The sequence below is a fragment of the Dipodomys spectabilis genome, unplaced genomic scaffold (genome assembly GCF_019054845.1).
Source record: "Dipodomys spectabilis isolate Male_0828 unplaced genomic scaffold, ASM1905484v1 ptg000002l, whole genome shotgun sequence".
Classification (NCBI taxonomy): Eukaryota; Metazoa; Chordata; class Mammalia; order Rodentia; family Heteromyidae; genus Dipodomys; species Dipodomys spectabilis.
In genome coordinates this window covers 21,612,061-21,626,210 of record NW_024870679.1, presented here as the reverse complement: position 1 = coordinate 21,626,210, position 14,150 = coordinate 21,612,061, and the positions used below count along the sequence as shown (strand labels likewise).

The following is a 14,150-nucleotide window of genomic DNA, read 5'->3' as shown; positions in this document are numbered from 1 at the left end:
TTTTACTTTTAATAAGACTTGTTTTATAGCATTAAAATTATTTTACTATCTTTGTGTTACACGTGTCACCTATGATTTTTGAACTTTATGAAGGTATAGAACTTGTCAGTTTATTTTAATATTGCTAGCATAATTTTCAGTAATCTTGAATTGTATTGTCATTTAACACATTACAGACTGACACTGGCTTCCTCTAATTTTTCCTATTGTGAAATTGTGATAAAGGCCTATGAGTTTTAGCCTAAAATAGCAAATACTGACCTGACCCTGGTGAACACTATATTGCAGATGTTACCCATGTGTTTTGTTTGTTTTTTAAATAAGATTTGGAGTAACCAACAAGCTTTATAGTGAAGCTAAAGTGATTGTCATATTAAATGATTTGAAACTAAAAAATTTTTCTCTGGGCTATGTAGCAATATCAAATACAACATTAAGTGTAATGGAAAACCTTTACCTGTTTTCACTTTGCAGCAGTAGCCAGAGGATAGGGTTGGTAGAAAAGGAGTGTGTGTGTGTGTGTGTGTGTGTGTGTGTTTGTACACTGAGTTCAGCAATCATTAGCATTATCTGAGAGCTTGTTAAAAACAGAATATCAAATGTCATCAAAGAATATCAAATGTCATCTAGACCTCTGAGTCAGGGTATTCATTTCAACAAGATTTCTCAGCTGATTCATATGGACGCTGAGTTTCAGAAGCACTTACTCTATAATAACATTTTAGACTGAGTGTGCATGTATTTCTTCAATAAGGAAATTTGGAAACCCAATAGAAAAATAAAGAAAAGAATTGAAAATTGCATAAAATCCTCTCAAGAGATTACCACTGTTAATTTTTTTTGTGTTTTTCACTTTATACTATTATATTAAAAATACTGGGGGAAAAATCAACTAGACCCACAACCGACACACACACACACACACACATACACACACACACACACACACACACACACAAATGCTGGTAAACATCCTTGTGGCTAAGTCTTTATACATATTCAAGATTGTTTTCATATTTTATGGGACAAAGTTAAAGAATCCATTCAGTATACACTTAGGTTAATTACTTATATTGACCTTTATTAATAATGCTGCAACAAACCTGAAATTTCATGAATCTCTTCCACATACTGGCTGAATTTTCTTTCAATATTTAACCAAGAGTACATATACAAGTGCTGCATCCTATGAAAAATTTGAGGAGCCTCCCTACTATTTTCTATAACAGCCATATTAATTTAAGCTCTTATCACTATTCCAAGTAGCCTTTACTCTGACATGGTGTCACATGGCTAATGCCAGCTCTCAGGAACCAGCTGTGACTTCGTGGACAACCTAGGCTGTGTGATAAGTTCAAAGCCAGCCTAGGATAAATAGAGCTCCCTTTATCCACATCTTCTCCAATAGTTTATGGCTTATGCTTTTTTGATACTAACCAGACTGTCAGAAAAGATAGGACTGTGTTGATGTGGTATTGTGATTTTGATTGAAACTTAGATGATAATTAGGTATAGTGAGTACTTTTGTTATACATACCTAAAAATTCTTTGCCCAGATGTTTTCTTTCTACTAGATTCACAGTTTTAGCTCATATATTTAAAGCTTTAATCTAATTTGAGTTCATTTTTTAATGATGTGAGATATGGCCTAATTTAATTATTTTGCATGCAAATATCCAGTTTCCCCATGCAATTTATTGACCGTAAGTCCTTGAATTTATATCTACACTCTATTGTATTCCATTAGTATATGTTATTTTATTCCAATACCATGTTTTGATTAACACAGGTTTGTAACATTTTAAAATCTGTTAGTGTGATGGTTCTACGTGTTTAAGGTTGCTTGGGCTATTTGGGGTATTTTGTGGTTCCAAACAATTTTTAGGATATACTTTTCTTTGTCTGTGAAAAATAAAAAATGAATAAAGTATTACATAGCAACAAATTTGATAACCTGGAAGAAATTTATACATATCAAGAGACTGAATCATGAAGAAATTGACAATAGAATAGACATAGTACCAAGCTTATGAAATCAATACTCAAACTCCTGGAAGAAAAAAGTCTTCAGTATTTCAGGGCTTCACTGGTAAATTCAAGATATTTAAGGAAAAATTAATGCTAATGCCAGTCTTTCTTAAACTCTTTCAAGAAAACCTAAATAGGAGTGAATACTTGTAACTTCCATCAGTACCCTAATATCAAGCTCGATAAAGACACCACAGCAAAGGAAGTAATAGGTCAATATCTCCAATAAACTTAGATCTAAAAATCCTCCACAAACACTAGCAAACTGAATTCAAGGGCATATTAAAAAGATCATCAAGCCGGGCGCTGGTGGCTCACGCCTGCAATCCTAGCTACTCAGGAGGCTGAGATCTGAGGATCCCAGTTCAAAGCCAGCCCGGGCAGGAGAGACCGTGAGACTCCTATCTCCAATAAACCAACAGAAAACCGGAAGTGGCGCTGTAGCTCAAGTGGTAGAGCGCTCACCTTGAGCTGAAGAGCTGAGGGACAGCCCCCAGGCCCAGAGTTCAAGCCCCACGGCCGACCAAAAAAAAAAAGATCATCAAAAATATTAATAAGAGAATTGAAACTTTGAAACTGTTTTAAGAAAACATGGGAAAGCACTGGAAGATGGAGAAATAAGTAATTATTTTCTGAATATGACTAGTTGCCCAGAAAATAAAAGCAAGAAGTGACATCAAATTAGAAAGTTTTTGCATGGCTAAAGAAACAATTCTCAGAATAAGAGACAACACACCAAATGGGAGAAAATCACAAGTTGTTTAATGCATCAAAACTCAATATCTAAAATATACTAATTGCTCAAAATTAAATAGCAAAAGAACAGTAAATAAAACAAACAGAAAAAAATCTCAGAAGATACAAATAGCTAATAGATACATGAAGAAATGTTTATTATCCTTGCCATAAGGGAAATACAAATCAAAACACTTAAGATTCCGTCTCATGATTGACACCATTACTAGTGTCAAATAAAACAAACAAATAAATGATGGCAGGAATGCCAACTGGAGGAAAGGGGAAAGAACTTTCATACATGGTTGGGGGAAAATAAACAAGTACACCCACTCTGGAAATCAACATAAAGGTTCTTCCAAATTAAGAATAGGCCCACCATACTTCTTTTTGGCACACATTTGACACATTTGAAGGGATGTAAGTCAATATACAAGAGAGATACCTGCACACCCATGTTTACTGTCAATCTGTTCCTAATAACCAAACTATGGAATCAGCTGAGATACCAAACAATCAATGAATGGATGAAGAAGATATGCTACATATACACCATGGAATATTACTCAACCATAAGGAAAAAATGGACTTAGGTTATTTGCAAGAACATAGATGGAATTGCTGGAGATTATCCTGTAGAGCAAGAAAAGCCCATCTTACAAAGCCAAACAACACATATTTTTTGCATATCTGTGAACCTAGACCTGAAAAATAGACATATACAATTATATCTGTGGAGTCTGTGAGGTAATGAAGAGAGGAAGGAGGAGAAGGAAAGAAGGATGGGGGATAAAATTAAAATGTATTGAGTCTATGTATAAAGATAGCATACAGTATCTTACTGAATCTGTGGAGCATTTGGAGGTGGCGGGGCAAGGAAGGAACAAGCCAATAGAAGGGGTTAACCTGACTGAATTATGCACATGTTACTTAGTTCAATTAATACATACTTTAAAATAAAAAGAATGGCAGGAAATCGAAACAGGCTCTTTTGGTACTAGTGGGAGGAGAGGAAGGCCAGTGGAGAGAGTGAATAGGGATGGATGTAGTTGAGGTGCTTTGAATAAATTTATGAAAATAGAATAATGGAACTTTTTTAAATTGTTTTAAGAAGCAGGAGAGTGGTTGAAAGAGTGGTGAACTGGATGAGTTTGGGGTACATTGTACATATACAAAAATGTCACAGTGAATTTCTCTGTGCAAAGAATATTTGTCAATGAAAAGCCCTTTTCATGAAAAGATATATACCATGATCAAGTCTGATTTATCTCTGTGATCCAAGGATAGCTTAACATGGAAATCAAGTAGTATATGCTGCATTAGCAGAACTAAGGATAGAAATCCTGTGATCTTCTCAGTGGATAGAAACAGGCATTTGACAAAATTCAGCATCCTTTCATGACAGAAACTGTGAAAGAATTTTGAAAATAAGATGCAATGTAGGAGTTAATAAATTGAGTCTAAAAGAAAGTCATGTTGTCTGAGAGGCTAAATATCACTTGCAAATCCTAAACAACGTCTGCTTTTAGAAAGCTTAGCTAGCCAGTTATTATTTAATAAATATGACACATTTATTATAAGTAAGGTCTCATCTTTTAAATATTCAAGTCTGACATAACCATTTGTTCTAACTAGCTGGGTAAAAATCTAATTAAAGTCTGCTCTAATTATCTCAGATAAAATCTGGACTTCCAGCTTCTCAAAACGTTAGAAAAACTGGTTTCAGCCCAAATTCCCACATGACAAAAATATGACAGTACAAAAACTGTCTTCTGTAAACAGCATTGTACTGTCTGATGGTCTCTAGGCTTCTTACGTTGACTGTAAATGTGGATTTAGCTTATAATCAATGCATCTTTTTAAGCCTAATTCCTCAAACCAGATTCCCCTTTCCCCTTTAATAGACCTCTTCACAGATTCCTGACTAAAATTCACAAAAGAAGTTCTAGTAATTCTGAACCTCAGCAAGTATGGATCTAGATTTTGATTCTTCCCTTTCAGAATTCTTGTTTTAGTTTCTGGACAAATCTATTTATCTTCTTCCTCTTACTTAGCTCTGTTTACCAGTTTTGAGAAGGAACAGTCATTACTAAGCCCCAAAAGATTTTATTAGAACATTTCCCTAAGGTAATGGTGCTTACTAGCTTTACATTTACATAATTAAGTTACCCACTGAAGTGATTCTTTCCTCAGCAAAGAAGATCTGCATCAAGCATGTTGTCTCTACCTTGGTAGATAAGAACTTGGCTCAAAAAATTGAGGTATTTTACATGACATAATATTCACTCAGTAGATGTATAAAATTCGGTGATAATTAGTTAAATATCTAGTTTAACAACTATTACTACAGTTCCATTTAAAAATGTTTCCATCACTCCAAAACATTTCTTTGTACCCAAATGCAACCAATACCTACTCTTACCTCAGTCTCACTAAACATTGATATACTTTCTGTCTGCATAACTTTCCTTTTCCAGACACTTTATGTAACTGGAATTATACAGCTTGCGATCAGTTTGTTGTTTCTGGCTTTCTGTTACTTAGAGTAATACTTTTTGTAGTTTAATATAGATCATTTCCACATATATTTTCTTTTTAATGTTAGCATTTTTTGTTGTCAAGGTGTTATTTAGAGGGGTTACAGTTACATAAGTAAGATAATAAGTACATTTCTTGTCAAATTTGTTACTCCTACTCCCCCCCAAAGTTGTACAGATAATTTCCAACATGTTCTCTGTTGTTTGGTGTCAGAAGCTGTATTTATGAATACCTAGGTTTCTTGGTGATGTTTTTCAAGTTGTTTATTCTTCCTAATTTTTTATCTATTTTTTCTCATGAGTTATTAAAAGAGGACTATTTAAATTGCCACCTGCAATCATGATGCTTCAATGAGTAATGGACCACATTTATCACACTATTTGATTAGATTTAATAGAGCTAAATTCCTGTCATTTATGTCATTTAATAAAACCTTCATAATTCATAGCTCAATGCTTATTCATTTTTATAGTGACATTCATATAAACAAACCCATTATTCCATCTATATAAAAGTATAGTACATATAATTACATACATAATACTAGATGATAAGTAACAACTATGGTTCTTGCTTTATGTATTTGCTATACTATACTGTGTATCATAGCTTTGGAATATGTTCCTTCTGTATGTAAATATTTATATATATGTGTAAAATGTATATGTATATAAAATTTTCTATAAAATAGTGTGCTAGATTATGCCAGCAGCAACCTTAGATGTCACTTGTTTACATTGCATCTTTTTCTTTTGTGCTTGATTTTATATCACATGGTTTTGTTCCTTGAGGCCCTAATCATACAAAGTCTACTTGGTAATGTTGCCAGTGAGAAATCATTTCAAGTGACTGATTTAGAGATAAAAATAAAAGTGACTAAGGATGACCTAGGTGGGAAATCAGTGATGACTATTGTTTTTAGTAGGACATGACCCATTCCAGCATAGCCGTGATCTTGAAGAATCAGAACAAAGGGACAGAAGCTATTAAAGGAATCTGCTTCATTGAAGACAGTGAAACTAACTGATTCCAGAAAGACATACATCACTTATGGAGAAACTTATAATGACTTGGATTGAAATCAAGCACAGAAGTGTATCCCTTTTAGCACCGTGGCCAATGCAAAAAAAATAAAATGGTAATATTTGTAGGGGGAGATTGGATTTACTGGGTGGTGTCAGTAATTGAAGACTTATTCATTACATGTCATACTAGTGAGTGGTAAGTCTGGAAGTGCTGATGTGATGACAGCTGAAAAAGTTTTGGAAACTATACAAATAGTTTCCAACTTGAGGACGTCCATCGTAGCTGGGATGACAGTCAAGTGCCACCTGCCCAGGTTCTTGTATTGAGATAGAATCTTGCAAACTGTGTGATCCTCCTGTTCTCAGCCTCCCATGCAGCTAGATGATAGCTTTCCACCAAAACGCCCAGCTATTGGTTAAGAAAGCAGTTTTATGAACTTTTCCCCCTAATTGGTCTCAACTTGCAATCCTCCCAATCTCAACCTCCTAAGTAGTTAGGATTACAAGCCTGAGTTATGCGCATATTGAACATTTTTCTTAGTGGTTAATTTATGTGTTTTTACAAGTATTTTCTCAGTCTCAGTTTACTTCAGGGTACTAATGACTTTAAAACTACATTGAGCCAGTTATTTCTCAATTTTTCTCTGAATTTGTTATTATTTTTACATGTATTACATCTGTGTTATAGGCCCATACCTAACATGTGCAAGGCCCTGGGATTGACCCTTGGTATCATTGTATTCCATGTATACACACATATAAAAATTATATATGTAAATACACATACACCTTATATTTCTGCTTACAACTGATATCTTCAATTATAATTTCTCTGGGGGGATGTCCTGTTTCATCTTTGCTTTTGGAAGATACTTTGCCTTGGTGATATTGTTCGTGAGTTTTATTTAATACTGTGAGTATATAATTTCACTGTCTTCTGGAATCTGTTATTTCTTGAGAGAAATAATTATTAATCATATTTTCCCTTGTATATGTTTGGTCAGTTCTCTCACTGCTTTTAAGATTTTCTCCTTGTCTTTATCTTTCAACAACTTGAATATGAGGTCTCTAGGTGTACATCTCTTCATGTGTTTCATAAACTATTGTTTTCCTATAAAATGAGAATTCTTATCTTGCCCATGTAATTGTAACCCCTCTGTACAGTATGTTCACAATAAAAAAAAAAATGAGAATTTTTTTTGGGGGGGGGAGTCCAGTTGTGAGGCCTGAACTCTGGGCCTGGGTGCTGTCCCTCAGCTCTTCAGCTCAAGGCTAGCGCTCTACCACTTGAGCCACAGCACCACTTCTGGCTTTTTTTCTTTTTGCTTATGTGGTGCTGGGGAATAGAACCCAGGACCTCATGCATGCAAGGCAAGCGCTTAACACTGAGCCACATTTCCAGCCCCTAAAATGAGAATTCTTTAAATATTTTCCTTTGCCCTTCATCTCTTTTCTCCTAATCCTCGTTATATGTGTCTTGATACCCTTGTATTCTACAAGTTTCTAAGGCTCTGTTTATTTTTCAGTCTTTTTTTCTTCATATTGGATATTTTAAACTAATTTATGTTTAAGTACGTTGTTTTGGCCTTTTGTTTTCTCAAATCTACTGTTGGACCCATGGTGAGTTGAAATTTTTTTCCTTATTGATTTTTCAAGTCTGCACTTTTTGATTTTGATTTTTTAGCAGGTTCTCTTTCTATGATGACAGTTTTTCCCATTTGAACTGTCATTATGATAGTTTTTTTCTTTAATTCTTTATATACACAGTATTCTTTGGCTTCTCTTATCATGTTTATCATACCAGTTTTGAAGTCCTTCTCTGCTAAATCCTATATCTAAACCCATCAGGGACATTTTCTAATGGTCACTTTCTATAGACACAGATTTTTCTCAGAAACAAACTCCATAATGTATTTTTAGCAGCTCTGAATTCAACTTTTCTTTCTTCTGTGAGGATTGGTTTTATCTATCTTATTTTAAGTAGCTTTCTTGGTTGTAATGCATAGAATCTAGATCCTCCATGATATGTGACTACTGATATCTCAGTTCTAATTTCTTCCTTTCTTCTAGGTTTTATTATTTAAATCTGCTTTCTTAGCGATTGCTTTTTGTCTCCATGGCTTAGTTGTATTCAAAAATACATGTGCAGATTGAGGAGCACACTGTGCAGATAGTTTTCAGGTCTGTACTAAACATCTTCTTTACCTTTCCACTGAGCCCTCTGCAGCCTCCATGAGGGACCTAGCCTCCTACATAGACAGAGTATGGAGAGTTTATCCAGTCCTTCTCTGTCTCACTTCCAGTTTTCCTATTAAATCTCTTGCTAGATCACCAGTCTGCTGCCCTCCCCACTAGGGTCACAAGCTTAGTTTGATAGAACTGGCACTTCCTTCACTAATAATATCTTGCACTTTGTTTTTTTTTTTTAATGAAAATATTAGTAATGTGGAGTTTGAGTTTTCAGTCCAAATGGGGTCAGCTGACAGTGAAGCTGCTAGTTTTCATGACCAACTTCATTGGGTAGGGAACTGTACTGACTGTGCTGTGAAGGAAGGGGAGTAACCCCGTGCAAGAACATCACAACTCCCTGTGTTCCCATGCAAAGCTCAGCAGTTTTTCATGAAATGCTTCTCAATTTGTTGTTTATGATTGCTGGTTCCCAGAACAATGAGTCATTGTTTCTGACAATTTTGTCCAGCTTCCTAGTTGTTTCTTAGGAAGAATTTCTGATTTTCTACTCTGTCACCAGAAGTCCTGCCATACCTGGCAACTTTTAAAGTAGAAAATTGACTTGCTGAGTTCTACCTGTGAAAGCACGGTCCTCTAGGTCCTATGTATAGATCATCAAGGTTCAAATTCTGAGTCTCTGGGATTGGAACAGTCTCCAGTCTGCCCACCTTTACTATACGATCTGTCATCATTATCTTGTTTAATCTGGGAATTTCACACCTCAGTAATAATTGCCAGTAACTGTTGTGTATTGTGTTCTTTTCATACCACATGGATGGCATTTGATACTGCTTGTAATGCTGAATTCAATGGAAGTTTATAAATAAGTTCTTCTGTGATTTTCCTTTATATATGTACTCTCTATTGTATAGTATTATGTTTTGTTCTTCCATCATACAGAATGTTTAAATGGTTAACATTTGTGCTGCAGTATATGGAGCTTTTTGGCTCATGAAAAATGAAAGCTATCAGCGATCTGGGCAATAAGATTCATCGCCAATAGTCACTAGCAACAGCACACAGCATTTTAATATCAGTGAGGTCCACAGCTAGCAGTAAGAGCTGGTGTAATTGAAAGACGTTTAGGTGCAATCATTCTGCTGTTTGTTCCTTGCCAGATTCAACATGGGATTGTGTGAGTATATGAGAAAACAGCATTATTTTTATATCTTTGAAAGAGGTAAAAAGGATAGATTGGTGCTTAAATTTAAAGAATATGGTTATTTTTAAATCGTGTGGCTCTAAATAAAAAGGTATTTTATTTGTTTTGGTTGATTAAAGCTTTAGAAAAGCTACGCTGTTACAAGTGAACCGATAATTCTGGTCTAATGTTGCCGTGGTAACAACTCATGCTGATATAATTGAGAACATCTTATACATCCTGGCTCGAAATTTTCTCCCTGCCATTTTGAGTTGTTCTGGAGGTATATGAAGGAGGCTAGGATAACTAGCTTGAAAGAAATTAAGTCGTTATATGCATCTCTAGCATGAATTTAATGTTTACTACTGATATCTCATGCTGGGCAGTTATGCTTCTCGTGTAGGGGCTTTGCTTTTTAAAACAAAAGAAAGCTCTTTTCATTTTCCGTGTGCTGCATGTTCCAGTGTATGTGTTTACACCATTGCTTCGCTTCTTCTACCTCTAGAGATTAGCATAACTCCCTTTGCTGCTGGATTGTTGTTTTGAGCAATATGTTTTGGAAAGGTTGGTTTTCATCATGAGTGGTAAGTATGCTCTCTGAGACTCTTCAGCTATATATTTTTTAAAATATTTAACTATAAGAAGAAAAACATTTTTTCAAGAGATGGTTATAAAAGCCAAGACTAGAGTGAATTACAGTTTGTGTTGATGCTCTGAAATTAAGCTTTATTAGAGTAAACTGGTTTTAAAAACCACTAAGAACTATAAATAATTAATGTCATTACTATTATTCAGAAGCAATAATCTGTTTTTAATATTTTATGGTTTGATTTATTATATTCATTAGCCACTGTTCTTAATTATTATAAATTAGTAAGTAGAAGAACCACAATATTAAGGGAATTTTATTTTAATATATAATCCTAAAATAATAAGTTTAACTTTCCTTTGGATAGTTTTGTCATCCATGGGTTATATTTTTTAATATGCTAGTCTTGGTAATAAGATGTGGTTGAAATTTTGTTGATATTTTTGGGCTCTCAACTATGATTTATTGAAATAAAATGCATTTTGGCTTGGAGGCTTTGTTAAAATATTGTATGAAATAGTTATTTGGAAGAAATTATTTATTAGACTAAATATGTTTGTGATAACTAGTCTTCTTTTAGTTATTATGATTTATTTTTCTAAACCACTCCAAAAGTGGTTTTTGAGAAACATACTACAGTAGATACTGCAGCTTATCACAGGGCAAAAGCTGTTCACTTCAAGCCAAACCTGCAGCTACTCAACAAATTCCAAAGAATGTATATACAGTTACAGTCTCTTACTACAAAACAGTTAAGTTCAATCTATAATACAAGGCTAATTAAACAACCCAATACATTGTCGTGGGGCAATCATACTATCAGCTACTTTGGAAGTAGAGATTGAAAGCATGATGGTTCACAGCCAGCCTAGGTTAAAAAAAAAAAATTCCATCTCAACAGTCTAAATGTGGTGGTGGTGCATGTCTAATCCCAGCTACATACAAGGCACAGGAAATAGGATCATAGTAAAAGGCCAGCTCTGGGCAAAAATGCTAGATCTTATCCAAAAAAGCAACTAAATTGAAAAATGTTAGAGCCTTAACTCAGGTAGTAGAAGCCTTGACTAGCAATAGCAAGATTTTGAGGTTAAACTCCAGTACCACCAAAACAAAATCAAAATTATCCAACTGAAATGCAATCACTAAAAATTTTTTAAAATTCAAATAGCTATGGATCAAGAATTAACTCATAAGTTGAAAATTCAACTACAGTAAATAATGCTTCAATAAACATAGCTGTGCTGGTAGCTTTAGTATGATCTTGTTTGTGATCATTTGGGTAAATGCCTAAAAGTGGGATTGCTGGGTCATAGGGGAGCTCTATGTAGAGTCTTTTGAGGAATCTCCATAATGCTTTCCAAAGTGATTGAAACAAGTTTATACTCCTACCAACAATCTAGTAAGGTTCCCTTCTGTCCACATCCCCTCCAGCATCTGTTGTTATTAGAGTTCTTGATTATAGCCTTTCTAACTGGGGTAAGGTGGTATCTCAGTGTTGTTTTGATTTGCATTTCTTTTATGGCTAGAGAGGTTGAGCATTTCTTCATGTATCTATTGGCCATCCTTCTTTCCCCTTCAGAGAAGTTTCTCTTTAAGTCTTTAGCCCACTTATTTATTGGACAGTTGTTTCTTTGAAGATTTGTTTTGGGGGGATTTAATTTCTTAAATTCCAGGTATAATTTAGATATGACACCCTTGTCTGTTGTATGGCTAGTGGAGATCTTTTCCCAATCCGTGGGCTTTCTATTGATTTGGAACCAACCCAGATGCCCCTCAGTAGATGAATGGATCAAGAAAATGTGGTATATATACACAATGGAATTCTATGCCTCCATCAGAAAGAATGGCATTGCCCCATTTGTTAGGAAATGGAAAGACTTGGAAAAAATTATATTAAGTGAAGTAAGCCAGGCCCAAAGAAACATAGGTCTCATGGTTTCCCTTATTTGCAATAACTAGTATATGTCTGAGTCAACCAGAAAAGGTCAGATAAGTTGATATTAGGAGAATGAACCCCAAGATAAGTATTCAAATGTTGTTTTTTTGTCCTTTCATGCAATTGTTTCTAACATATTTACAAGATGAGTTATATGTTGCTTTGTATGTCCCTCCCCCATGATATAACCCCTGCTTTCACTATATTTGATGTTGATATAATTTGTGGAGGGGAAGGGAAAAAACAAAGCGTTTAACTAGGGATACAGGTGGACCCATTGCAACAATGAGATGTACAAGTCGTTATGTTGAAAAACGAACTTTACAACTTTGGTGAGGGGTGGGGGAGAATTGGGGCGGGGGGAGTATGGGAAGGGGAAACAAAGAGGAGGCAGCAATGCTTGATAAGAAATGTACTCATTATCTTGCCCATGTAATTTTAACTCCTCTGTACTGTATTCTCACAATAAAAAAAATAGTAAAAAATAAATAAATAATAAAAAATAAAAATAAATTAAAAAAAAGAAAATTCAACAACATATCAAAATTTAGAGCATGTAGCCAAACTGGATTTAAAGGTAAATTAAAATGATTCAGTTCAGAAAAGATGTTTGTGATATGAGTGGTCAAGTAAACAAGTTGGAAATGTGTAGCTTGGTTAATTGAGACAAGAAAAAATATTAATGGAAACACCAACAATGATGAGTGGAACAAAAAATAAAGATGCATAAGAAGTATGAGTTCTTACAAAGCACTTTTAAAGAACTGATTACAACTAAACCTGTTCAATGATTTGAATCAATTAGAGTTTGACTAAAAACAAAATTAGGACTGTCCAGTTTCCTAGGACATTGAAACATTGAAAGAACCAAACATTTCTAACTTGTATGGAATCTTCCAGAGATGGGAGAAAGAAAATAATCTGGAATTTGTTTATTGCATCTAGTATCGTTTTAAAAGAAAAGTATAGGAAAATGAAATTTTCCATTACACTGTTGGGCAAAACCAGCATAATAAGAAAATAAAAAGGTATTATTGTCATAATTGTCATTATTTATAGATGATTTGTGATTGTCTAAAAATTGAGGAGAATCTTGCTATATGCATATACATCAACTAGGTTCTGTGTATCGACAGCAAGCATAGAATACAATTTTTAAAAAGTTTCACAGCCTGGCCGGGCGCTGGTGGCTCACGCCTGTAATCCTAGCTACTCAGGAGGCTGAGATCTGAGGATCGCGGTTCAAAGCCAGCCCGGGCAGGAGAGACCGTGAGACTCCTATCTCCAATAAACCACCAGAAAACCGGAAGTAGCGCTGTAGCTCAAGTGGTAGAGCGCTCGCCTTGAGCTGAAGAGCTGAGGGACAGCGCCCAGGCCCAGAGTTCAAGCCCCACAACCGACAAAAAAAAATAAATATAAAAAGTTTCACAGCCAAAGCTCTAAGGAACCTAAGAATATTTCTAATAAAAGTAATAAGTACTTCAAGGGCAAAATTATGAAATTTTACAGAGAATTATATATCCAACCTATCAATAAGATATAATTTCATAATCAGTAACAAAATGGATATTTGCTTTGATATGGAATATCAAAGATGTGGTAGGAAGATAAATTGATACAACTGTTTCATTGGATCATTTGTTATTAAGTTGGTAATGTATATTTTATGATGCAGTTATGCCTCTACTATGTCAAGCAACAAGAGTATTTGAATTCAGAACTGTCTATAGACAGTTGCTATATAATTTTGGTAGATAATATTATTCCTACAAGAAGTCTCAGTGAACAATTAAAGAACAAAGCTGCATTTCAAAAAGCATTTCACAATCTGCCAGGACTAGTAGTTTTATGGCAGTCTTTTTAATGTAGCTTAATATTTCAGTATAAAATTCCTATTGGAAATGCCTTTATTCAAATATGGGTTGCATG

At 34.6% G+C, this 14,150-nt stretch overlaps 1 protein-coding gene across 5 annotated transcripts in view; it reads left to right on the top strand.

The window, feature by feature from the left end:
* Window positions 1-14,150, top strand: part of Prkacb (protein kinase cAMP-activated catalytic subunit beta) — a 108,319-nt gene that overhangs the window by 52,766 nt on the left and 41,403 nt on the right. The window contains exons 1-2 of one of the 5 annotated variants that reach the window (XM_042675436.1): window positions 1,025-1,030; window positions 6,622-6,625. The exons of 2 other annotated variants lie outside the window; for them this stretch is intronic. In XM_042675436.1, the coding sequence (XP_042531370.1) occupies window position 6,625 (1 nt within the window). In that variant the 5' untranslated portion in view covers window positions 1,025-1,030; window positions 6,622-6,624. Of the gene's footprint in view, window positions 1-1,024; window positions 1,031-6,621; window positions 6,626-9,665; window positions 9,691-10,257; window positions 10,281-14,150 lie in introns of those variants that run through there. 2 more of the 5 variants (XM_042675417.1, XM_042675425.1) reach the window with 2 other exon arrangements.